The 25,701-nt window shown below is 54.0% G+C and overlaps 2 protein-coding genes across 2 annotated transcripts; both read right to left on the reverse strand.

Moving 5' to 3' along the window:
• Window positions 1-2,324: 2,324 nt before the first annotated feature.
• Window positions 2,325-8,508, reverse strand: LTO1 (LTO1 maturation factor of ABCE1). The gene is made up of 5 exons (XM_036875918.2): window positions 8,326-8,508; window positions 6,945-7,050; window positions 5,827-5,897; window positions 2,776-2,893; window positions 2,325-2,480 (listed from the first exon to the last, which is right to left on the reverse strand). Exons 1-5 carry the CDS (start codon window positions 8,373-8,375, stop codon window positions 2,412-2,414), a joined length of 414 nt encoding a protein of 137 aa, XP_036731813.1. The 5' UTR covers window positions 8,376-8,508; the 3' UTR covers window positions 2,325-2,411.
• Window positions 8,509-17,613: 9,105 nt separating this feature from the next.
• FGF19 (fibroblast growth factor 19) lies at window positions 17,614-22,721 on the reverse strand. The gene is made up of 3 exons (XM_036875758.2): window positions 22,315-22,721; window positions 21,797-21,900; window positions 17,614-19,124 (listed from the first exon to the last, which is right to left on the reverse strand). The coding sequence occupies exons 1-3, from the start codon at window positions 22,553-22,555 to the stop codon at window positions 18,810-18,812; spliced, it is 660 nt and encodes a 219-aa protein (XP_036731653.2). The 5' UTR covers window positions 22,556-22,721; the 3' UTR covers window positions 17,614-18,809.
• Window positions 22,722-25,701: the final 2,980 nt, after the last annotated feature.

Below are 25,701 nucleotides of genomic sequence, written 5' to 3' on the forward strand. Positions count from 1 at the left end.
TGAACAGCCAGGGCATCCGTCAGCTGAAGGAAGTGAAACCCGTGAGCAAAGCCACTCTGGGGTTGGTCAGTTCAGCCGCCGGAGGGGGTCACCAGGGCCAGGATCCTGCTCAGCTCTGCCTGCCCAGGCAGGGCTTCTTCCACAGCCAGGTTGCAAGTTGCCTGTAGTAATTCCAGGCATCACATCCCCATGAAACAACTTCTAGAAGAGGTGTCGTCTCCTGTCTCTTCCCAGAAGCCCCCAGGACATGTCTACTACCATCTAATCAGCCGGAAAAGGAACTACGCTTATCCCTGGACCAATCGCTGCCAGTGGCATCTCTGGGGACAGGGAGGGGTGACTGTTAGGTGGGCTGTCTGTGCTGCAACCAAGGAGGTCTGTCTGGGGCAACGAAGGGTTCCTGGAAACCGGGTCTGGTCCTCCAAGAAGGAGCAAGGCAGGTACAGGCCAAGTCCACTGGGGCGGCCCAGCCCTGCCTGACGAGGGGCTGCGGCTGCCTGCTGCTCACGCTGACACCTGGTGCATCATGGGAGAGACAGGCACTGAGGCGGAGCAGGCAGTGAGTCACTCTGGAGCAGAAACACAAGGGCAGCTGCTGACAGGCAGTCTCCCGAACATCGTGGCACCCCTCTCTCACAGTGACCATTTCTACACGTGTTAATGGAACACGTGGGTGGAGACGCATCCCGTGCTGCCCCATGCTGACAGGACGCAGCCTGCCTCTGCACCTAGATCCCAAATACCCTGGAGAAAGGAACGAATTGGTTGGCTGTGGCATTATAAATAGTCCCAGAAAGACCTGCTTTAAAACATGCTGTTTATTTTTTTGTCCAGTTGTTAAGATAATACATTATCAAAACAGGTAACTTAGAAAACACAAAATCCCCCAAGAAAAACAACACAAGTCCCTGCCCACCACCCAGGATAATGCTGCTGGCCTCTGCGGCTCTAGGGAGCAGCTGGGACAAAGGCACTGTGAGAGGCGGCGCACCCAGAACTCAGGTGGGGCGGCAGGTGCACAACACACACAGCAAACCCTGTGAGCAGTGCCCAGGCCCCAGCCGGAGTCCTGCCCTCCAACAAACAAAACCCGTTCCTCCCTCCCTCAGCATTTCTGAAAGGCACCAAATGAGGGGGGCATGCGCCCACCACCTGCCCGGCCGACTGCCCGATGGCTTGCAAACTGCCAGCCCGGGCACTACAGCACTTCTTGGAATGATTTTTAAAATGCACTCATGGAGCGGATTCCCGGTCACCCCTTTGCTGATCTCACTGTGGGCTGTTCCCTCTGCCAGGCGTGGCTGGGGACAGTCAGTGTGCCAAGAGGGACGTGAGCACCCCGAGGACGTGTTCCTGAGGGTGTGGACACATGCAGTCACGTATGACATGGCAGAGAAGCACCAACAGCCACGGACAGAACAACTGCCCCACTAAGCTGTGCCTCGCCGGGGAGATGTGGTGCCTTCGAAATGCAGCGGGAGACAAATCACGTTAGAGGGGAGAAAGCAGGCTCCTCACGGTCAAGCTCCAAAAGGTTCCACATATAAAATGTAGCCTATCATTCTGTCTTTAGCTAAAAGTGTTTCCCCTGGGCCACTGCTCCCCGCAGATGCTGCGATGCCCCACCCCCAGCTGGAGTCAGTGCCAAGCGCACGTCCAGGCTCCCTCGGCGCGCGGCAGCCTCTCCCTCTCAGCCAGATGCCCGCATCACTGGCCACAGCACACTGTCCCAGGCTCCACAGGTGGGGCTGGGCCCTCTGCACCGGAAGGCAGGAACCCCAGGTCTGCGGTGTGAGCACATGTCCCAGAGCAGGCAGCACCTGACAGTGACGAGACGCACGGGGGCCAGAGTCCTGTGTGCGGCCAGGTGCCCTGGCCTGGGCAGCCCCCAAGGTGCCTCATAGGTACAGTGGGACCTTACATGCTGATATAAGACACAGGAAGCACGCCGCACACCCCGGCACATCTGAAGGGCCGATAAATGCCACAGTACCTGCACTCCTCCCGGTAAGTGAGCTCATTAACCCCGTCGCTTCATTTTTCAAAATGCTGTGCCTCTGCGGGCTGTGCCCAGGCTCAGGGTAAGCCTGTCCAAAGCCAACCCTGGTCTGGAACCAGCCGGGCCTGCCCAGCTGGAGGGGACCAGAGCAAGCGGCCTTGCGCGGGCTCTGCCAGGGCCCCAGGCTGCAGAGCAGACAGTCCGACAAAGGACAGGCCCGTGGGGGCCCCGTGGGAGCACTGGGGCGATGAGGGCAGACCCCAGGGGAAGGAAGCCCTTTCACCGGCCGCACGGGAGCCGTCCCCTCACAACAATGAATACCCCATCACTGTTTTGCCTTTAATCATGCTTTTAAACACTTAACATATGGACATCTGTTCCTTGATGTCTCGTCTTTGTTCATCTGTCATCCTCAAAATGAAAGTCCAGAACCTTCCGCACTAATTCTAAAGTCCGGCTGAACATTTAGTAATGAACAAAGCTGAAAACACAAAAGAAAAAAGACGGTTTTTAAAAATCTCATGTATTTTCACTCACAAATCAGAACATGACTCCATCTCCAGCCACAGCTTTCTCGACACCGCCGACCCTCAAAGTCCTGACACCTGCTCTCTAGGCTTTCCTCAGCTCATGCACCAAGACACAGAACTGATTCGCCTCTCCTGCCTGCTCACAAGGCACTTGCAGCCCCAGGCCATTGTGCCGTGAGCCCCCAGGGCCTACACCCCGGCTCCGGTGGAGAAAGCAGGCCTGCCAAAAAGCAGCAGAGGACAAACCTGTTTGAATTTTCCTCTGATCTTGTCTAAGTCTTCATGAAGTTTATCATAAGTAGGGTCATCATAAGGAAATTTCTGAATCATCCCAATCAACGATTCTAAGACCTTCATCTTTTTGCTGTAAAGCACAGAAATAAAGACTTTTAGTCCTATGTACACAACAGGCTCAGCTTATGAAACAACCATGCCGATCACTTACTTAATAGCAACGGGCATGCTAAGCATGTCTGGGTTCAGAAGCTGGATGACTCACTTTCTCATTACACTAAATAATATTTATTTACCTAGCAACGTGCTCATGCCCACACCCAACGCCTCGCCATCAGGTGTACGGTGCTTCGATTTGCCCGGGTCCCAGCCAGACTGCAGGGGGTGAGGCAGCCCGTTACAAGGACACCGAGCACCGCTTCTCTTGGTCAGACACGGAAACAGATGCAACTAGACACAAGAGATGGTGCTGGGGCACAAGCGAGCCTGTGCTGGACCGGGGGGTCTCCAAGGGCCTAGAAACTCACGCTCACAGCCTGTGGGGGTTCAGTGGCAGGTAAACCAGCAAGCCCCCTCCCTCCAGAGGGCAGAAATACGCGTATGGTCTTTGAGCTCAGTCCTCTTTCCCAGGAAGACAGAGCACTGCTGGCAGGATGGCCCTGGGAAAAGCAGCCTTGGGTACGGCCACTCCCAGGTACTTGTCACTTGGCTCCTCTGAGCCGCGGGCTCTCCCTGTGACCTGGGGAGAGCACAGCAACCTCACAAGCTTCTAGGAGGATTGATAATCTACATAAAGCCCAGGATCTAGTACAAAGTAGGTACTCGATAAATGTTCATCTCCTCACTTCCACTGGACCCCGGAGGCCTGGGCTTTCCTGGGGAGGGGGACAACTCATATATGTGCACATCTGGGTAAATACAAAGATCCCGACAAGTGCCCTCCCCTAGACCACATATAGTACACATTTAATTAGTGGGAATTTTAAAGAACTTATCCTTAGGATGAATCAACAGCCATGCAAAGCGGCCAAGACCTACCTGTTAATATTTGTTGTTTTTAGGAACACATGTGAGTTAAGTGTGCCAACGGCAAGTCAGTTTACAAGAACTATGACGGCTACCCCTCTGAGAAAATACAAAACTGTCAAAGGTCACAGCAACTTAATTAAAGCAACAAAGGATTCGGTTTCCAGGGAGATGGAAGGCAGATACCAACATGTGGGAAATAGCTGGGTTCTAACGTAAGAATACCACCTATTTTCAACTCTGCAAGTAACAACTCATTCTTCTCTGGTCAGTGAAGCTACTCCAAGCACACCCAGCCCAGCACACTGTCAAGGCCAGTGCCTGTGAGGAGGGTGTGAACGGTTCAGAGCTGATGTTAACACAAGTGCCGACGCCGGAGCCCCGGAGCTCAGGCCTGGTCAAGTGACGGCCGGCATAAGGCTTCAGCAAGCTGCCAAGCGGGGAACACCAGCACGGCAGTGCTCCTCAAAAAGCTACCGTCCCCTGCCGCAAGGCCCCCACTTCAGGCGGGGGGGGTGCTCTCTGCCGTGTCTCTGGTGTGAAAAGCCCTTATGTACAAACTGCCTTTGCAGGCGGTAGGTGCTGCTTTCTTTACACCTTATTTGGGACACAAAGAAGCAGGGAACCCTCATCAGCCTTCTATCTTCTTTTAAAAACTATGCTGACATAAAATCCCAAACTTGTAAGCCACTACTGTAAGATACAGAACTTTGGGCTGTGTTCCACAGAGACCCTCAGGCACTGCCAGAGGGGTGGGGGTGGCAGCCAGCCCCAGGCCAACCAGCTGCTCCTCCTCCGAGACACACGGGTCACATGCTTTAAGAAGCTAAGAAAGTCCTGCCTGGGGCCCGGGCTGGCAGCCCGGGGTGCAGGCGGCCCACCCCAAGCTCAGCGCTCCTCCATGAGCCAGCAGACTGCGGGGCTGGGGAGAAGGGGGCTGACTACACTCCAGGAGCGGCCTCCCTCATCCTTAGACTGGAGCAGAGAGCCAAGCTCGGCTTCGACTGCCCCCAGTGGCCCCAGAGGCTGCCAAACACTATTCCAACCAGATCCCCAGTTACCCTGCCGCCCCCACAGTCCTCAGGAGTCCCCCCACGGTGCCCCTTGGCTAGCGTGTGAATCTGGTCAGCTCCCAGTGACTCATGTAAACAGAGTAGCCCAGTGACACAGACAAGTCAGACGATGCAGTCAGATCACCCATACACGGCTGCAAGCACCCTTCTTCTATTAAAATATGGAGGTTCAAATTCTAGAAATTCAAAATATATCAAACAGACAATGACTCACACAGACTGGGGGGTGCCACCTTCCCTCATTTGTCACCCACTGTCTTTGCAGCTCTTCCAGGCTAGGCAAAGCCACCAGGCAACAGAATGACACAGAGCCACCAGCCAAAGCTGAGTTCAGGCTCCCAGAGGTGGCAGGACGGCAGACCAGGTGTGCCTTTCTCTTAAGGGCTCATTTCCAGCTTGGGAATGAAGACAGAGGTGACAGGGCAGAGGCTTCAGTAGGCAGCACACAGTAAGAGCAGGTTTGAAAAGCTACAAATACAAATAATAGCTAACATCTACTTTAGTGCTTCCGAATACCAGACATAAATTGGCTAAATTAAATACATTTTCTCATTAACAGACCTAGTTAGCTACATTAAAAAACTGGTAACAACTGCAGTCACCATTTCTGAGCCATTCCAAGACTACCGTATACTGTTCATGAGCAGCTCAGGGGAAAGATGAACAAGAACAGGTATCTGGCAGGGCATCTAAAGGCCACTTAGGGTGCTAAGGCCTCTAGAGGACAGGCAGGGGATGGGGGAGCTCTCGAGAAGTAATAACCGGTGCTCATTAATACCAAACCCAAGCAGGCACTGTTAACTGTTTCCTGTACATCGCGTAACAACATTCAAGTGTGGCCTGGGCATTTTCTCAATTTTACCTATGAAAACACTGAGACATTAATGGCACAAGGTCCACAGGCAGCTATGGAATCAGCACCCCTGGTCCACACACAGAGAAAGAAAAAAGCCTCAGACATTACCTGTCTTTCTCCGTGGCACGGCTGTGCAGGAGACATCGCCACGCAAAAGCAAAGCCTCGGTAGCACCCGATCTGTGAATTTACCGAACAAATTAAGAGTGAAATTAATAAGCAACTAGTCATACTTGATCTAATTCTCAAACTCTCAAGACAAAAAAAGGTGGGGGCAGCAGGGCCGCTCACGCTGCTGCTCTGGGGGTGCCTGGTGGGCACCAGCCAGCAGGGGTCAGCTCAGGTCAAGAGTGGAAGGCAGACACCAACATGTGGGATACCAAGGTGGTCTGACTGACACCTCCCTAGTGCCCATGCCCTTGTGCAGTCGGCTCTGACTTTATCAGGGCGGCCTGGGTAGCAGCAGAATGCTGAGGAGGAGGCAGCTCATGACATCTGAACTTAGGCACTACAGACGACATCACTTCTGCCCTGCTGTCTCGAGTCACTCGCTCACAGCCCCAGGAAAGTCCACAAGGCAAGAGCAACACTGGGTGGGCACACCGTCTTAGACAAGGCTCATCTAGCCCTGGTCAAGCCTCAAATGACTGCGGCCCCGGCTGACATCTTGACTCCGACGTCATGAGGCCCAGAGCAACAGCCACACAGCTCAACTGCCCCTAGACTCCTGACCTCAGAATCTGCACGATTCATGCCCATAGGTTTTATGGCAATTTGTTTTACAGCAACACATTATCTAGTAGCATCATGACTGCCTCAAACTCTGCCATTCAGGGCCAGTTATTCTTGAGGGCCAATCTAGGACAAAGGGCACAAGAGAATGAAAATTACGGATTTTATGGAATTTTAATGCAAATGTAAAGGGAGTATTTTCCCATGATACAAGGCACCCATTCTTCTTAAGACATGAGGAGCATGGTGGCACCCTGATGTACACTGAGGTGACCAAGGACTCATTTTCTCATTCCAGCCTACACAATGCCATCATCTCTATTGCAACATTCTCTGCCCGTTCTGGTCTAAGAATATTTCTCCACCCACCTTCTACTAGTCTATTGCCAGTTTAAGAAGCCTGAAATTATGGCTCAATCATACTGATCGTCAAAATAAACTAAACACTATAAATGAAAAGGAAGGACTCATTTCTAACCAGGAGTGCCCGCTTACCTCGGATCCAATTTTAGCTCCATGGAATGTGCCGTACTGTCTTCCTTCAATGATCCCCAAACTGCTGCCTTCTTCATAGCCTTCCTGATAGCCTTCCCCATGAAACCTGAGACAGAGGAGAAGCAAACTGGATCAAACAAAACCAACAGTATTTTTCCTGGAAAAACTCTACTCTCCTATATTACCCAGACCCAGCAGGACAAGGTACCGTGTTAGTAGAAAAAGTACAGAATTTAAGTCGGAAAACCTAGGTGCCAATCCCAGCTCTTCCCCTTCCTACGTCTCTCCTCTGGCAAGTGGCTGTCCTCCTGAAGCCTAGTTTACCTCTTCTACAATGAGGAGGCGGAGATAAATTAGTGATTCGCAAACATGGTAGAATACCAGAAATACACAGGAACTATTTAAAGTTGCCAATTCAAGAGCCTTGCCCCCTGATGTCCAGCACATCTAGAGTTCGGTCCAGAAATGTACTTTTCAAAACCTCCTAGGTTGACTCTAGTCTTTGCAACCAGGTTAGCAAGCCCAAGTTCTGTGAGGCTGTAAGCCCTAATAATACGTCAATTACCTCAAAAACTGCAATATATGCAGGGCTCCCCATCACATCTCAATGAAACAGCAGAGAGAGATGCTGTCAGATCACCACAACATGTACCATGAATGCAGTGCCTGGAGGATAATAACGGCTCTGACGTTTTTGAGGGCTCAGCGGTGGAACTGGCACCATCTTAACCCCAGGCACCAAAGAGGAAAGGAGTCTGTGGGCACCCCCAGGGAGGCAGTGCATCGCCCCTATTTACGGGTTGTGGGACCCTGGGGAGTAACCCTGCCCCCTCATCTGCAAAACAGGGTGAGTGACAGGACCTACTTCACAAGTAGGGCTGAAGCAGATATTGGGGATACAACACAGCTCAGCCCTGGATTCACGGTAAGCTCTAAATAAACGTCAGCGATTGATTGTTAAATGGTCACTTTCTCAAATGACATCCGTTGGGTCTCTGAGCAAATCACAGCGCCGCACTGTCCCGGCGCGACGCGCTCCCAGGGGCTCGGGAGGGGGAGGGACGGCGCCGCACACATTTATCAGCAGGCCTGTGAATGCCGCCGTCTGTCCCACCGCCAAGGAACACGACCAGATGGCAAAGGTCTGTCCCGGCCGCGGACGGGGCTCCCGGGAGGCCGGCGGCCACCACGCCGAGCATCTGCTCGGGGCGGCCCGAGCGGGGCGGCGGGCCTGAGGGCGGGGGGTACGGGGCGCCCGCCCGGGGTGCAGATCTCCGCCCCACACGTGCCGCTGCCTTCGGGGCCACCAGCCGACCCCCGACGCCCTCGCCCGGCGCGACGCCAGACCCGAGCTGCCCCCGGGGCCCGCCCCGCCACCCACCTCTCATCCGCCATCAGGATGGCGTCGAACATGTCCTGCCCTCCGGCCATGGCAGCAGCCGGCCCGCACCTGCCCTCGGGGCTGGGACGCCGCCAGCCCGCGCGGCCGGGGCACCGCAGCGCCGCTTCCGAGGAGACCGGGTCCGCTTCCGGAGGAGCCGCGCGGGGCAGGCCGGGTAAGGACGGCGCGCGTAAGACCCAGCAGGCGCCGCGCGGGGCTGGTGCGCGTGCGCGGCGGCGGCGGGCGCCCCCTCTCCGCTGGCTCCGGGTCGGTGCCCCGGGACCGTGCCCCTGGCCGCGGAGTGCGGCTGCACCCCGTACAGAACCAGGCAGCTGGAGCCCAACCGCCACAGCCAGCTCGGGAAGAACCGGGAAGAAACTGGAGCCTCCGCGGCCCCGGGACAGCAGCCTGTGCCCGCGGCCTTCGGGGGGAAGGCCGAGAGGGGCGATCCCGGGTGCAGACAGGACCCCGAGAAGGGGGCCTCTGCCCGCGGCCCCCAGGACGCCGGCCCCTTTCAGAGCCGGTCTCAGACACCCCCAGGTCCCCCGAGCCGTGACCGAGCGGGGCAGGTGGCGGTGAAGCAGCCCGGGGGTTCGGAGGGTCGCTGGGAAGGCGGTGACAGGGGTGGGCGTCCGCTCTTGAAACTTACGAGTTACTTGAAAACAACTAAAAGTAAATGTCTCCGTGTATGGTTTTTTTTGCTGCTTTTGTCTTAAAAGCACACGCAGAGACTGCAGAATCAGTACAGAAGAGTTTGTAATTCAGAACAACCTGCGTCCCCACGCCCCCAGCCTTTCTATTAAATAGCTCCTGTTTTGGTCCTCCCACGTGTCATTTTCATGAGGGGCACTTTAGCAACACGATTTTTAAATGTACTGAAAACATTCAGTGACAACAGAACATAAGACGTGAAGTATTTCAGAAGCATTCCCATTAAAAATTAAGAGGAAAACAAGAATGCCTTTATCACGTGCCCGTTGAACATTCTTCGGGAGGGCCTAACCAAGTCACTAAACCGGAGGAGGAGCAGGAGTCACCAAAAAGACACGCCATCATTTGTCGTTGTGATGACTCATCTACAAACCCCAGAATATGCATTTAAGACACTCAGAATTTCTAATAGAGTTCAGCAAATAGCTACATATGTGGCAAATAGAAAAAATAAAAACGTTCGCTTTCTGTTACACTAACAATAATTCACAGTAGCCTGAGTAGGGATAATTGGAGAAATCCACTTTAGGACAGTCACAATAAATTCCTTAGAAATAACAAGATTTGAGCAAGACCTACATGAAAACAGTTACATCACCACCACCAGCCTGGATGAAAACAAATGCAGTATCAGAATTCATGTGATGGGGGGAAATGTGCCAAATATCTGAATGAAGGTCATCTGGATCCATAAGTTGAATGACTCAGACGTTTTTGAAAAAGAGAGTGACATGGAGAACTGGCTATACCAGATCTGAAAAGATAAAAGTCTCCAATAAAATATTGTAGCATGTTGGTTCAAGAATAGACAAATGAATGAATGAAATAGAGTAAATTGGCCCGGAAGGGGACTCTAGTAAACCTTTTCGCACGATAAAAAGAAGTACCACAAATAAATGGGAAAGAGAATATTAGCCATTATAATGGAAAAATATTAGAAAAGGTCTTAGAAAAGTCAAGTTCCATTTACATCTCACACCATTATCAATATAGTCGCAGATGAACTAAAGGCAAGTTTAAAAAAGAACACTTAAAAATCTAGATGAAACATTCAGGTAAGTAGGGAGATACATTTGCAGCACATGAAAAGCCATGGAGGAAATCACAAAGGGAAAACCAATATATTTTACTATGTGAAAATGCAAACTTGTGCATGCCAAAAGTAATAAACAAAAGTCAAAGAACAATCTGGGGATGTATTATATATACAAGGAGATGCATTTTTTTATCTTTCAAAATAGTAAAAAAAAAAATTTCTTCTTAGAATGAAAAGATACTATCATCACCTATGAATACATAAATTACCACTACCTTTTGGTCAGGCAGTTTAGAAAGACAGGAAGAGTGTTTTAAGTGTTTTTACCATTTGACCTAGTAATTTCACTTCTAGAACTTCAATCTCAAGGAAATAGTCAGAGAAAGGTGGCAGTGTTTTGTAGAATGATGTTCAGTGCAGTAAAAGCCAGAAAGAGGAAGCCACTTAGAATGACAAAATGATGGTGTGATGGCACCCATCTCATACCATAGTCACACTAAAGACTCTGAGGCAACAATCAGAAATAATATTTGAAACAAAAGTAATATGGAAAGTGCTTGTGATGTTTCAGGAAAAAGAAAAAAAACTATACTCCAATTCCAATTACATTAAATGAGTAACACTTCTCAAAAGAATGAAAATAAGTACACCAAAATGTTATTGGTAACTATATCTAGATTTTAGAATTATAGTAGTTTTTACATTTCCTCTTTAATATTTTTTCTGAGTATTCCATGTTTTCAGAATCTACATGAGTTACTTTTATAAGCATAAAAAAGCCAATAAAAATATTTTTGAAAGATGAAATTAAATAGGCTTGGTAATGTTCTTTAAATATATTTTCATCTTTAAGGTTTTTTTTCTTCATGAGCAAATGAAATAACAAGACATTTGAAATGTAGATAAAGGGGCAAAACAAACAACAAACCAATACCCACTTTCCCACCACCCTGGCCACTGATTAATTTTTTCTTATTTTGTTATATTTTTTCCTTTGAATTTTCACATGAAAATAATCTTCATATATGTACAATTTCATATCTTTTTCTACCCACTTCACATTATATTACAAGCATGCCCCAATAAGGAAATGGTTCTCTTATTATTACATATAAGCATATACCTTATCAGCTGAAAGAAAATAAAGTAAGCTATATCTTTTGGCATAGGAAAACAGATATGTAGGGAGAAAAGAAAGAGACGAGTTACAAGATAAAACCTGATGATATAATCAATCCACAAGAATCCACCATATTAATAAATAAAATACACTTTAAGAAGTAGAAATAGTTCCCATATACTTGTTCAAGTTCAAAGGAAACCAAGTTGCTATATCTGAAGTGAAAACAAAATTCATCAAAGTTTATTGAAAAGTGTTCACTTATCAGAATTTGGTTTTTAAAAATGTTCATATGTCTGCAGCAAAACACTTGGCAGCCTCCAAAACTAAGCAAACTATTTCCACGGGGAAACCAAACCTGATAGACCCAAAGTTGTTAACCTGGAAATACATCCATTTTATTAGGACAAAAAGGGTAAGTTAACAGCAAAATGTGTCATTTGTTCCTATCATGGTTAAAGAAGAAAACCACAAGCATGTTTACTGGCTGTGATCGATATTTAGAAATTATCTGGAGGATAGGGGTCCTAGCCTGCTGCAGATCAACTCTATCCACGTCCTATAGAGTCACCGTGCTCATCTCCGGTGATGGACTGATGAGACTATGAGTGATCTATCTATATTTTGTCCTTGATGTGTATTTGTGTTTGATTTTTATTTTTTAAATCATGAAGCAAAGATGCCTTAATAATCACAAAAGGAAAAAAAAAGGAAGCGATTTTAAAAAGGAAGTTATTAAATAACAATTCACAGGAAATAAGCCTTCCTCTTGTTTTATAGTCGTCCTAAATAAGTGAAAACACAATTGAGAAAGGAAGTTATTTTTCGGGCTTCAAATCCCGTTGACCCCTTGGGGCAGGGGCTGGAGAATCCAAGGGTTCAGCCTCGTGCAGCCTTCCTGGCTGATTGCCCTCTGCTCCTTCCTCAAAGGAGGTGCCCTGGGAGCCTGCGTGGAAGGGCTCCTTTCTACCTTCAGCCTCTGAGTCTGCGAATCCCCAGCAGCCACAGGGCAGGAGTCCTAGGGTGGGGTGGGGTCCAGTGCTGTGACTGGTGACCAACAGCCGAGCTCCTCTGGGCGTCTACGCCTTACAGAAAGGCCCTGGCGAGCAGGGGTCAGCCTCCGTCCTGCAGCAGGACCCCTGGCTGAATGGCATAGGCCTGGCACCTGGGGCAAGCCAAAGAACCCCAGCTCCTCAGCTCCGAACCGAGTCTTCTTTCTGCTCTGCCCTGGGATCCGCAGGCAGGAGAAAGGATGCCTATTTCCTTTCTTGCAAGGACAGTCCGGGCAGTAGGTCCCCACCAGCATTCCTTACACCCGGCTAATCTCAGGGCAGCCACATGCTATAGAGAAGCAGAAGATCTGAGGAAAATAGCACAAAGATCGGACAACAGTGCTTCCACTGGGCGCGGCTGGACGCCCGTGAGGAGACTTACTCTTCGCCCCGGACCTTTCAGCTCTCCGGCCAGCCAGGCGAGGCGGTAGTGCGGTGACCAGCCCACCCTGGCTGGCTGCTCGGGGGTTTGACCCAGCAAGGGCCGTTTCCCACGGACACAGAGTCCGGTACAAGCCCAGCAGTTGTTTCTCCAAACTGAGATCCTCACAGTAAATGAAGGTTTAAAAGAAAATAGGAGCTTTTGCGTATCACCAGATGCCAAGACCACAGAGCTTACTTTGCAGAATCAGTACAGAGAAGATGCTCAGTAAGTGGCTGTTGAGTGAATAAGTGAAAGAACACAGGCGGCAAGGGGCTGAAGAGGCCTCACCTGGGCCTTGGGAGGGAGGGCCAAGGCCACCATGACTACACTGGCCGTCATCTTTGACCACAGCCTGGGAGGTCATCTCACAGCGAGGATGACCAGGAAAGGGTTTCATTCCAGAGCTCAGAGCGCTTTTACCAAAACTGGACCCAGCCCCTCAGCGCCGGGTGTACTTCCGTGTGTGCGCTGCTGGGGACGCAGAGGTCCAGAACAAGCAGGCTGACCCAGGCCTGGCGTGGCTTCCCACTGTGGTGTGCGCAGAGCAGGCAGTCCTGTCCCGACGGCATAGTGGGTGAGGGCAGAGCCCAGCTCTGCTCTCTCCCCGCATACAGTCCCTGGGGGTGGGTGGGTAGGACTCACGGACACCCACTACAGAGGCTCTAGACGGCCCTCCACGTGGTTGACACCCCTTCCTTCCTTTGGAGGCACCTCTGCTCTGGGCTTCAGTGTCTGCCCTCCCTGGGCTATGGCCGCCTCTGGCCCTCCGATCCCTCCCAGGCTCTTCCCTGCCTGCATCCCCCATTGCTCCCCAGCCCGGGGGAGCTCCCCGCCGGGTGGAGGAGAAATTCCTGCTTTACATTTCCTCCCCTGTCCAGCTGGAGGCTGACACCCAAAGGCAAGGCTCCCTGACCCCTGGACCTGAGGGTGGGCACGCCTTCACAGTGTTCATTCCCTTCCGTTCTGGCGCACCAGCTCTTTCCGCACCTGAAAGTGGGCTCTGCAACTGGGTACTGGTGGGCATGGCCTCCTGGGGCTTTCGTGTGCTTATCTGTAACATGGGAGGAATACTGGAACCCACCTGGCAGAGCCGATGAGAGGATGAGTACCTGGCACACGGGACACATAATAAATATACTAATAAATGTTACAAATTAATAAACTCCCAATCAAGTCTTCATGTCAGATCGCAGAAAGGATGGAGCTTCCGTTTCCTTTGCACCTTCCCGGGGTCCAGCGCCAGAGGGTTCCGTTTGCTTCGTTGAGAGCATGGGGCCGGTGCCGGGAGAGCGCGCGGCCTTGGGAACGCGGTGGAGGCGCCGCTCAGGAGCCGGACCCACGCGGGGGCCTTTCGCGCACCCGCCACGCGGGGGCGCCATTGCGCTTCGGGCCACTCCGCAGCCTGGCTCGGGCATCCCCTTCCCGCTCTCCTTTCAGGGTGCCAGCACATTCTTCTCCCTTCTCCATTTCCCCACCCGGGCCATAATAATGGTGATAAGAACGCACTGTGAGTCAGACCCTTTCCTCGGGTTATCGTGTGTTAATTCTTAACACGAGTTGGACATGGATATTTTCAGTATTACAAGGTGGGTGGAGGGTGGCCGCCGAGGCTTGGGGGGCGAGTGGCCTCTAACGGACAAGTGTTAGAGCTGGTCCCCAGGGGGTCACCCCGGGCTGCAGACCTAGACCTCCCGGTGACACCTGCCCGGAGGGCCCTGGCCCACCGCCCCTGCTGGCTTAGAGCCCTCAGAGGTAGAGGTCAGGGCCGCAGCCCCAAGCCCAGGGAGCCTGGAGCCCCCAGAAGCTGAAAGTGGCAGGAAGGACGCTCCCCTGGAGCGTCTGGAGGGAGCAGGGCCCTGCCCACCTGGATTTTGGACTTCTGGCCTCCAGACCTGGGAGAAAATGAATGCCTGTGTGAGGCCTCCGGGTTTCTGATCATGTGTCAGGGTGGCCCTAGGAAACGAACCCAGCAGCCTGGAAAATGCCTGCTGATGTGCACAAAGCCGTGTCCAAGGAGTGTGCAGAGCTGGCGGGATGGCACCTCGAGCCTGTGATAGGCCAGGCTGCTGAGCACTTGCCCACCTGCCCTGGCGGGGTCCTGTGCAGAGTGAGGCGCAGCCGGCGCACCCAGGGCAGGCTGGGTTGAGGTAAGGGAGCAGGACCGGTGCAGGCGAGGACCGAAGAGCCTGCAGGGGGTGGTCACGGTGGAGTAGCCCTGAGAAGACCAGAGAAGGACGGAAGGTGGTGGGGAGAGGAGCAGGCGGAGGCGTGCCGGGGTCTGTGAGGAGACACACACATCCGGATGGGGCGGGGGAGATGGGCTTCACCTCTGGCCACAGAATTCGCCTTGGCAAAGGGAACGGCTCATGCACTGGTGGTGTGGGGTGATTAACACCCTTTGAAAGGGTGTGACCTAGACACCAAGGATGCCCCACTTTACAGGTGGGAAGGTGGAGGCTCTGAAAGGACCGGGGCTGCTGTGTCAGAGCTACCCCAGAAAGGGCCCCATAGCTGTCCATGAGACCCAACGCCGTGGAGACTGCACCCCAGCCACTCGGCCTGGTGGGCTCGTGCGTCTCCACTCTGGGCGCTGGAAGCCCGGGGTGGGCTTTCTCCTGAGGCCCCTCTCTTGGGCTGGCAGCTGGGTCTCCTCCGCACTCCTCGGTGGCCTTTTCTTCGTGTGCCCATCCCTGGTGTCTTTCCCTCTTCTGTAAGGACACTGTCAGGCTGGACTAGGGCCCACCCCAATTACCTCATTCGCCCTACTGGCCTCTGTAAACTGACCCCCTCTCCAAATAACAGTTACATTCTGAGCTGCTGGGTGTCAGGGCTTCAACATACGAACTTGGGGGACACAATTCAGCCGGCAGACCATTCTACACCAGGCATGGTGCACACATAATTCCACTCCCTTCTCCTAATAGTCCTGCAGTACAGACGTCAATCTCACCCTCTGTGTGAGGATGCAGGCTCAGAGAGGTGAGGTGACTTACTCAAGGGGAGACAGCAGGTTAACAGGGCCATTCATTCCCTGATCAGCCTGACCCCACAGCCCTTCCATCACACAGTTTCTGGGCTGTGCAACTTCGGATGAGTACCTTCCCCTCTCTGGTCCTGCACTCACTCCCTCATCTATAAGATGAGGAGCAGAGGATGCTGTGTCAGAGTGCGTCATTCACACTGCCCACGCAGGTCTCAAATTAACATTGTCACAGTGTGGGGGCATTGAAGAATGACGTGGCATCTTGATGGGTAAATGGTGGGGAGGCCAACTCTGGGGGCCTTGGGAGTGTCATCCGTCAGAGGATGTTTTAGAGTGGGGGACCCCTTGCTGTGGGTGTGGGAGGCACCTCCAGAAAGGCCTTGGTAGATGTTAACCATGATCTTAGGGCCGACACAGCGTTGGGTGACTCCTGCTGAATGCATGAACTGGGCACTTGTCCACGTGGGCCGGGCATTGTACCATGTTCTGTCCTTTGCCTCTCCCCACCCTCACCCATTTTACAGGTGAGGACATCGAGGCTCAGATAAGTTGATGATTTGCTCCAGAATGAACAGCTAGTAGTGGGGATCTGGTGAGCTCCATGCAATCTTTACACTCGCCATGCCACATCTGTGGCTTGGACGGCTTGAAGACCAAACGTGGTTTTTTTATGTGGTTAGAGAACAGCTGAGTTGCAAAAAACAGGGAAGAGGTCCTGTGTCTCCTCTGCCCAGCTTCCCTGATGGTTAGTTACATCTTAAGTAACTAGTGCCACATCAAACCAGGGAATTGATGTCGTATGTGCGTGTAGTTGTCATTGTTTCACATGTGTAGATTTTACCTAACTGCCAGGGCAGCCAAGAACCAACCCACTGAGGAGGACCCCCCTGCTACCCCTTACCCCCTCCTCCCCAACCCCTGGCGGCCACTAATTAGCATCATGCCTTTTAATGCACAATCTTTTGGCTAACTTCACATGCCCACTGCACTTGAGATGTAGGTCCACACTCCTGGCCATCCATTGGCATCCTTCTTTCCCGCCTCTTCCTTGCTAACAGAGCCCCCATTTGGTCAGGGTGCCAATGTACCTCACCCAGCACTCGCTTTCTCAGCCTGTCTTTGGCTGGGGTGGCCTGGTGACCAATTCGGGCTCATAGGAAGCAACCAGAATCTGCTGGAAAGCTCTGCAGCTTTATTTCTCTGGAAAGGCCAGTGTGGCAATGATTCCTTCTCCCTGGCTTGAGCACACACAGTGGAAGGTGTAGCAGCCACGCTGATGAGGCCATGTGTCTGGAGACACCATGAGAACAGAGAACACCGTCCCAGCACAAACTCGCCATCTCTGGGGTCGTTACTGGATGAAAAGAAACTGTGCATGTCTGGGCCGGTGGTTCTCAATCAGGTGGCAATTTCACCTCCCCAGGACATACTGGAGCCGTTTTCATTGCCACAAGGAGGGGGGCATGACCAGCATCTCGTGGGTAGAGGCCAGGGCAGCTGCCATTACCCTAGAATGCCCAGGACACCTGCCCCCAACAATTACGTGGCCCCAAATGTCAATACACTGAGTGTCCGTGAGACACACCGGGAGTCAGGCCACAGCCAGTTAGGGTGTTTTCTGCAACTGGAAGCACTCCCAGCAGTGGCTGCCCTGACCACTCACACTCCTGGCAGGGGTGGGGTGAGGATGCCGGGCAGGAAGCACAGCCGAGCCAGCGTCCACCTCCAGCGGTTGACCTAAATCTATCACTAAATCTATTATTTTAACCCACCTGAGTCTCAGCTTGGAGGGTGGGGACCACAGTCCGGGAGCTGCTGGTAGGAAGCGGGGAGTGCTGAGTACCAAGGGTCTCCCCCACCAACCCTCCCTCGTCCTCAAACAGGGGGGTTGGACAATGGAACACAACTTGCTTTAATGTAGAATACAAAACTCATGTACATACATAAATACAATTTGGGGTATAAATAAAGTTAAGAAAATAAAAAGATACATATCAAACAAAATAAATTACTCATAAATACCACGTTGGAAGCTAAGTGCTGGGAAAAGACCCCATCTCCCCGGCTGTTTTCACAAGTTACCGGCAAACTGGGGGCTTTCAAATCTCCCCTTTTCTGGCTTTGAAGGAAATGTGTGCTTCCCTGCGGAGGTGGTCCCAACGCACAGGGGGACTTTGTGACAGGGGAGATGGAAGCAGACTCAGAAGACGGCATCTGCTCTTTTGCGGTCAATATCCACAGCGCTTAAGGGGGGGAAGCCAGGCCCCCAACATGAGGTGGGAGAACTAGGAGGGGGGCAGACCTCTGGGGTTCCACCTCCAAGGGCCCTCGTGAAATCCACACCACCCGAGCAGATCGGAAACCGAAGTCCCCACGGTGCGGAAGGGCTGCTAGGATTGGAGCTGTTCACGTCTGGTCCCTCTAGCAGGTGGCCATGGGGGCAGTGCGGCTGCTCACCTGAGGGAAGCCGTTCTGAGCCCGGCAAGGGCTAGAGGGAGCCAGTGAGCTGCCCGACCTGCCCAGGGCATACTGTCAAGTAATCCGGCCAGCAGGAGCAGAATCAGGCCCAGCAGGGCATTCTCAATCCCTCCCCAGGCTGCAGGGGCCTGCTGGGCTGGGCTGCGAGGGAGTACGGATGGGGTCCCCTGGAGTTGTGACTGTGGATTAAAGCTCACATGCAGTCGAGTTGAATCTATGTGAGGTTTCGCAAAGCCGATCACCTGTACGTGAGTTTTAAATGCCTGCTTTTCTTCTGGCTGCTCCTGCTGAGGGCGGGAGAGGAAACCACAGAGAATTTTGGCTTGGCACAAGAACTTTCCCAAAGGTGGTGCGTTCCCCACTGGTGGGGGTACTCAAGCAGAACAGGGCCACACTGCAACGTATCCGGCAGTGGCACAGGTGCGGGAGCGGGACCTGGGGTAGGTAGCCGTCAAGCAGGTGGATGGAGGGCTCGCAATCGTAGCATCACACAAGTCTATCTGTTAGGAACTGGCGCAGCCAATGTAAAACTTCGTGTATGTACTAAACGTTTCTTCCTAAAGCTAAAGAGAACACGAACCCAGGATTGTACTTGGAGAAGCCCAGTCAGAGCTCACTCTGCCAGCACCACAGGCCAGGAGGCCTGGCCTCCAGGGGCCGTGGGGACACCGGAGCCTCAGTTATTTCTGAAAGCTGGGACTCTTCACCAGTCCCAGGTTGGTGGCAATCCCAAAAGGGTCCATGCTGTCTGTTTCCAAGGGCGAAGAGAACATGTCAGGCTCCGAGGGGTCCTGCACGTCTGCAGGCTCCTCTGGGCTCCTGGGAAGCATGGGCAGGAAGTGGGACAGGGGCAGAAAGCCCCTGGCCTTGTACAGCTGCCTCTGCTTGGCGCTGCTCAGAGAGACGGGGAGATGGTGCTTCTTGGACTGGTACACATTGTAGCCATCAGGGCGGATCTCCTCCTCAAAGGCACAGTCCTCGGCCGAGTACTGAGGCTGGGGAGAAGAGAGGCAATGTGAGCAGCAGCCGGTGCCCCCCAAGGGGGTGACACCACCAGGGGTAGAGGAGGGCCTTCGTGCCACATACTGCCATTTCCGTCCAAGCTATTACGTCCCATCCACGCTATTACGTGTGTGTATATGTATAAAGGTTATAAAGGATGTTCTGAAGTATGGAGGTATGAAGTACATTTATATACATATTTATACATACCTAAGTGTCTGCCATATAATTGTATACATAAAATATAAAGCATGTATACATTAATATACACAATGAATTTCACATTACATAACTATAAGATTAAATGTGTTAAATGACATTAAATATATGCACACTATATATACTTTATGTTATACATTTAAACATGTACTTTGTCTATTTTACAACCTTTAACACATGCTTTAGGCATATTATTTCATATGTGCACTTGATGTATGTATGCAATACACTCATACATTTTACATAGATCCTTTCTATCTTTCATTAAACCACATCACTTTTTAATTAAGTCCCATTCTGAGCTATAATATCCACTAAATCATGGATGTGATATGGGTATGTGCTCTTCTCACCCTTTATGTTAAATATATGTTTAAACTATTGACATGAAGAAGCCCCTGTACTCTACTGGCATTTTGGGGAACACTGCTAAACTATGTTATCCATTCAGGATCAGTCTTTTAATCAATAATTAACACGTAATCCCATCTGAGGTCCAGATTCAAACTTCTATAGAGCTGAGACCCAAATAACTGTGAGCATTCCGAGGCTTTTGTCTGGGGCCCTGGTAAGAACCATCAGCCCCCTCCGGGCTTCATTCAATTGCTGAGAACTATCCAGGCAGCCTGCCAGGGCTATCAAGATAAAGGCAGCGCCTGCCCCCAGGCCCAGGACAGAGCCTGCACCCAGCGGGTGGCCGGAAATGCAAGCATTAGGACCAAAACCATCCTTGGCTCCAGAACTTTGGAAATTGAGGTGCCAGTGAGCAACTCCGCTCCCAAACTGGGGAGTACCATTACCCCAGTGACAGAGAGGACAGCCCCAGACAGGGAGCCCGGAGTGCCAGGCAGTAAACAACCCCAGGAGGCACCCGATCCTTTCGGCCCAAGCCTACAAAGGTCACTGAACTGCAGGTGGGTGAGCACTGTACTGATAAGGCCCAGATAAGGCCGAGCCTAACGAAGCAACACCCCCACCCCTTGCTCCGGAGCTGGGGGAGAGCCGCCAGACAGCAGGGAGAAATGCAAATTGATAAGCAAGGGGAGTAAAACCCAATGGTGCCACTACTTTACTGTGCTGGCTCTTTGGAAGAAATTAGCATCTCATTTTCACCTCCATACAGGCAATGAAATGATTTTGATTTTCTAGGACAATGTGGAATTTGTTTTAAAAAGCAAGCCATGCCCACCAGATCAAGATTTGGAACAGGATTTTTGGTGAAGAGACACCCCACCCCACTACCCCAGTTTGGATTAGAATGGGGATTAGACCCACCCTCCCTTGACGCCCCTCTGCCCCTCCCATTAGCGCCCCCAGCGCCAGAAGTGTCACTATTGCAAAAGTTGCAACTGTGGGTTTGAAGTGGCTCTGGGTGTCAGCTTCCAGCAAGCGACCACCTCCTTTCTTGCCTCCAGTCTTGTCCTTTCAGCCCGCAGAGCTGAAGCAGGCACTCGGGATAAATGTAATAAATGGGTGTCGGAGCCACAAACAATTCTGAGTCACTATAAAGATTCGCGCTGCGGGGCAGACCCGGCATCTGCAATTTTCTGCGGGGTGGGAGCTTCCGGTGAGGCCGGGCCTGCCCCTGCCCCCCCTCGCCCGTCGGAGCCCCTGGCCCAGCGGGGCTGCATTGAGGCCCTGCCTCGGGCCGGGACCTCACACACACTGCTCGGGGAGCCCGGGGGCGCGGGAGGGGCTCTCAGTCTTTGAACTCTCAGTCTTTGTTCCTGGCCACCAGAGACCCAGTATCCCCACACTTCCTGCCCTGCGACCCGTGGTTACCTGGGCCTTCCCGCCGGCCCCCAGCACCCCGCCACCCCAAAGCATTTGCCACTCAGGTGAGTCTGACGCGGGGACCTGCACGCCTCTGGAATACGACTCTAACGCGCCTGCAATCCCTATACGCTTTTTTTAGTAGATAAAAATTAATAAAAAAAAACATCTCCAATTCCAAACGTGATCCTTTTCCCGAGACTTATTTGAAGACTGGCTTTTTAAAAAAAGATCCCAGTTGTAGATACACAACGTTTTTTCTCTCTCTCTCTCCTTTTACTGAATACCGCAGGCAGGGAAACGGAGGCGAGGACCACACACGCGCAGGCCGAGGCTGGGAAGGCCCGAGGTGGGTTTTCCTGTTTAATATCAAAGAAAGCCGAGCCCTGGGCCTCCTCTGAGCCGGCGTTGGCTCAATTGGAAATGCAGGGCGCCCCCCCCCACCACCACCTCATTCACCGGCTACTGGCCGGGCCCATAGACTCCGGAGACAGAAGTCGGGCATTAGCTTAATCCGGCCTTTGCCGTCTTGCCTCGGAGCTCCGCGCAGGCCCGCGCCGGGGAAGCGAGGAAACCCAGGATTAGATTCAGCGCGCCCCACTCCCCTGCAGGCCCCCACCCCAGGACGGAAGGCCCCGCGCCCCAGCGCGCCCTGTCGGGTGCAGGCACCTACCAGCCCTTGCATCCTGCCGTCGGCGCCCATGCAGAGATACCGGACGCTGCGCACACCCTTGATGGCCACGGTCCGCAGAGCGACTGCCCTGATCTCCACTAAACCTTGGCGCGAGGGAAGCAAAAAGCTGCAGATAGGACCCGCAGAGCCCACAACACGTGGGTGCGGTCGGTGCGGCGGCCCTTTCCCCATCTCCACCACCCCGCCTTCCAGCTCCCCACGCTGTCTGGGGGCCCGGGGAGGTTGTGGAACGCCCAGGTACCAAGACCTGGGATTCTCGGGGAAAAAGGTCGGCTGGAGCCGAAGGGAGAAACGGGGAGGATATGTAACGCATGGGTGCGGTAGGTACATGCACTCGTGCCCCCCTCACCCAGCTTCTCGCGCTGTCAGGGGGGCCCGGGGAGGGAGAACGCGGAGGTGCAAAAACCTAGGGCTCCCGAGAGTGGGGAGCGCGTGGGAGCCGAAGGAGGTAAGGCGAAGAGGCACTGGGGCGAGTGGGGGGTGCGGCAGGCACTCACTGTGCGCGCTCTGGCCCCGCGCGCAGTCCACGGCGCCGTCGGCGCGAATGCGCAGGAAGCAGCTGCAGAGGCCGTGGGGTCCGCCGGTGTACAGGTGCCGCAGGCGGATGGGCTCTCCCCAGCCGTAGTGCACGTGCGGCCCCGCGTCCGAGAAAGCTAGGGGGCGCCCGGCTGCAGCCAGCCAGAGGCCGGCCAGGACCAGGACACGGGCCCCAGCGCACCGGCTCGGCGCGCTCCTCATGGCACCTTCCTGGGGCTCGGGGCGCGGCGTGGGAGGCTGGGCGACAGCGGGACGCGCGGTGGGGCTTTGCGCGCCGAAGCCGGGTGCCCGCGGCCTAGTAACCAGCCGGGCGCTCTCGGAGCCCGGGCGCTCGGCGCTCCTGCTCCGACGGCGCGGCGGTTCGCGGCCGGCGACCTTATATAGCACGTCTTGGCGGCCCAGCGGGTGGGTGCCCGCGACTCCCGAGCGTTTCTTATCGGGATTGCATCAGCCCTCCGCCCCCCGCACGCACCCGCTCACACCCCGCCTCCCGCCCCCGCCCCTCCCCGGGCCCCGCCGGGTGACCCCGCCCTGGCGGCCGGCATCTGGGGGAGGAGGCGGCCCCGCTTCGCGAGAGGGTTCAGGGGAGCTCCTCCCCGCGGCGCGGTGGCGGGGCAGGCGGCCAGGGCGCTCATTGCCGGACGTGTTTGATTTTATAGAGGAGACCCCGGCCCCTGCCCCCAAGGCCACCGACTCCCTTGCGAAATGCGCTCTTCGCTGGGCACCAGCAGGCGCGAAGGCAGGAGCCCGAGGACTAGAGAGATGGGGGCGCACTGAGCTTTGCACCCCCACTCCCTGACCGGAGAAGCCTCGCTTCGGCTTTGGGGTCTTCTCCCTAAAAGCCCACATCCACCCCGTCTCGCGACGGTCCCAACCCTCCCATCTCCAGGCGCAAAGCCGTCCATTAGAGGTTCCCCCTGCGGCTCGGACCCGCTCACGTTCTCCCGGCTTTCTGTTCTCGCGAGCCCAGCCCCCGCCCCTCTTCACCCCAGTAAACTGCCCCCCGACAAGGGCCGAAGGCGGTCGCCGCGCTCGGAGAAACAATGGGGCGGTGCGCGCGGCGAGCGCTAGGTGGCGCTGGAGGCCGGCGGCTGCCCGAGGCGCCTCGCGTCTGAGCTGCGGCGAGCGCTGCCTGCGACCGGCCGCCGGAGGGCCCCAACCCAGGTGGGGCTGCAAGCTGCAGGGGGAAACCCCGACTGCCCGGCTCAGGTCCGGCGGGCGGCACCCTCTGTTCATGAGGCGCCTCTTGTCGTCGACCCGGTCCTTGGGTCCCCGAGCCGGGGCTCCCCGGCTGCCGGGCGGAGGGGCAGAGCTTGCTGGGCCCGGGACCGTTCCAGGCGGGGAAACTGGGGCCGCTCAGTGACCTCTGCAAACCAGAGACCTTCTCTAAGGACCTTCCCCAGAAGGGAAGCACCCGGGGATGCCCTGGAGCGAAGAGGGGGGCCTCCTAGGGGCTTCGGCTCAGCATCATTTCCCATTATTCCTCAGCCCCCAAACTCCGATTTTGGGGCCCAGTAGGCTGGTTTGGGGGAAGAGCCACACTGCCTCGGCTGGGAGGCACCCGCGGGAAGAACACCCCGCCAGGCCTGATGAATTTCAATGAGCAGAGGCCACGCTCATCCCCCCGCCTGTGACTGGCGTTAATGACGGAGCGTACAGAAAATGTCACCAGGAAAAGTCTTTACAAAAAGACATCATCTCGAGGCTTTATAGACCAGGGACCCCCACGTTGGCGTGTCTTGGTTTAGAAAGCCTTGGCTTCTGTTAAATCTAATTACTTCCCCCCTGTGGCTTTAAATCGACGGCGGCTCCTATTAAACTTAATTACCTTCTACTACAGCTTTTATTTTAAAGATCCTCGATAAATGGGGGCACTTCGGAGGGTGTTAGAGGCTTCACTGTGGGACGTGCCCCAAATGGGGTGGGGGAAGGGGGATGGCAGCTCCTGGCTCCACCCCGGCCCCTGCTGCCCCTCCTAGGGCCACAGTGCCATCAGGGTGAAGCAGGGTGAACCGCCTCTGTGCCCGCTCCATGCTCTAAGCAGGTTACGGGTGATTTTTACTTAATTCCTCACAAGGACTCACATGGTATTCTGTCTGCCCCATTGAATAGATAGGAAATGGGGGCCCCAGAAAAGTGGCACACACCTGTAAGGGGGGATCTGGAGTTGGAACCCAGGCCATCAGGCTCGTGAATCCAGGCCATGCTGTGTCTCGGGGAGGCTATGTGGCCTCCTAGCCGGGAATCGGGCTCCGAGGTCAGACCCCGGCAGCCTGGCCATACGCAGCTTCTCCCCGGCCAGGTCATGAGCCTGCCGAGCCTGTGGCCTCGTGCCTGATCTCAGTGATGTCCTGGGGTCATATGGAAGAGCGGGCATCACGTGCCCGGGATGTAGTTCATGAAGAATGACATCCATCCATGAGGTTGGCTGTGCCCCAGGCATTTCAGTCACAGCAGTGCTCTGTGTTTAGGTGATTAATCTGAGCTACATATGAGAAAACGGGCTCCCAGAGTTGGACGGCCAGTCGGCAAGGGTTGGCGCCCAAGTGCCCCCCCTCACCTGAGCGCAGTCGATGGGGGAAGCTGAGGGGCCTAGGAAAGTGGCACTGGCCAGCAGGGGGCGATGCAGCCAAGTGTCTGGCCCTCCGGGTGAGACCTGTCGCCCTCCGAGCAGGCGCGGACATCCTCCCAAGCCTTTCGGTGCAGCGCCCATGTGCTGGGTGGGCTGGTGTGGTTTTCCAGGCTGCCTGTGATGTCGGAGTGGCTGGTCCCCCGCGAGATTTCATTCACCCAGTGAGGTGGGCAGTGCAAGCAGGATCTAAATCACCCCACTGCCCTCCTCAGTCCAGCAGGGCCCCAGGTGTCTCAGGCCCAGATGGCCAGAAGGGCTTGGTTTGGTGGCTTCACTCCAGATTTGATGTTAGCTGGGGTCATTTTTAATTGCCCTAAACCTCCTCTGTCCAGAGTTCGTCCAGGTTGCTCGTTCGGACGGTGGCAAGTGAGATTTTCATTGTTTCCAAACCCATGGAAATCTTGCTCAGCCTCACTTCCACTCTTTGCATTATGGAAAAAAATATCTTTTTTTCCAGAAATTTACATGCTAATGTTTAATGTGCCTTCCTAAGTACAGCTTAAGCTTCCTGGTGTCAGGGAAAACCTTCATCAGAAAAAAAGAACTGCCATTTCAAGCTTTGGGCAGAAAGGATTGCGAAGACTTGGATGAGGGGCAAGCCACACAGCCGGTTCCTGGACCAGCTGAGACTGGAACTCGGGCACCTGAGTCTCAGCTAGAATCTGCTAGAACGTGCATCATTTCCCCATAGTGCTCTGCTTCCCCCAAACCCATG

The sequence above is a fragment of the Manis pentadactyla genome, chromosome 9 (assembly GCF_030020395.1).
Source record: "Manis pentadactyla isolate mManPen7 chromosome 9, mManPen7.hap1, whole genome shotgun sequence".
In the NCBI taxonomy this organism is placed as follows: Eukaryota; Metazoa; Chordata; class Mammalia; order Pholidota; family Manidae; genus Manis; species Manis pentadactyla.

Coding starts and splice junctions, on each gene's coding strand:
- FGF19 (XM_036875758.2), bottom strand. CDS start 22,555: ATGAGGAGCGCGCCGAGCCGGTGCGCTGGGGCCCGTGTCCTGGTCCTG. Junction 21,901..22,314: donor GCGGGGCCAGAGCGCGCACA/GTGAGTGCCTGC, acceptor CCTCGCGCCAAG/GTTTAGTGGAGATCAGGGCA. Junction 19,125..21,796: donor ACGGCAGGATGCAAGGGCTG/GTAGGTGCCTGC, acceptor TCTTCTCCCCAG/CCTCAGTACTCGGCCGAGGA.
- LTO1 (XM_036875918.2), bottom strand. CDS start 8,375: ATGGCCGGAGGGCAGGACATGTTCGACGCCATCCTGATGGCGGATGAG. Junction 2,894..5,826: donor CGTGCCACGGAGAAAGACAG/GTAATGTCTGAG, acceptor TGTGCTTTACAG/CAAAAAGATGAAGGTCTTAG. Junction 2,481..2,775: donor TCAGAGGAAAATTCAAACAG/GTTTGTCCTCTG, acceptor TTGTGTTTTCAG/CTTTGTTCATTACTAAATGT.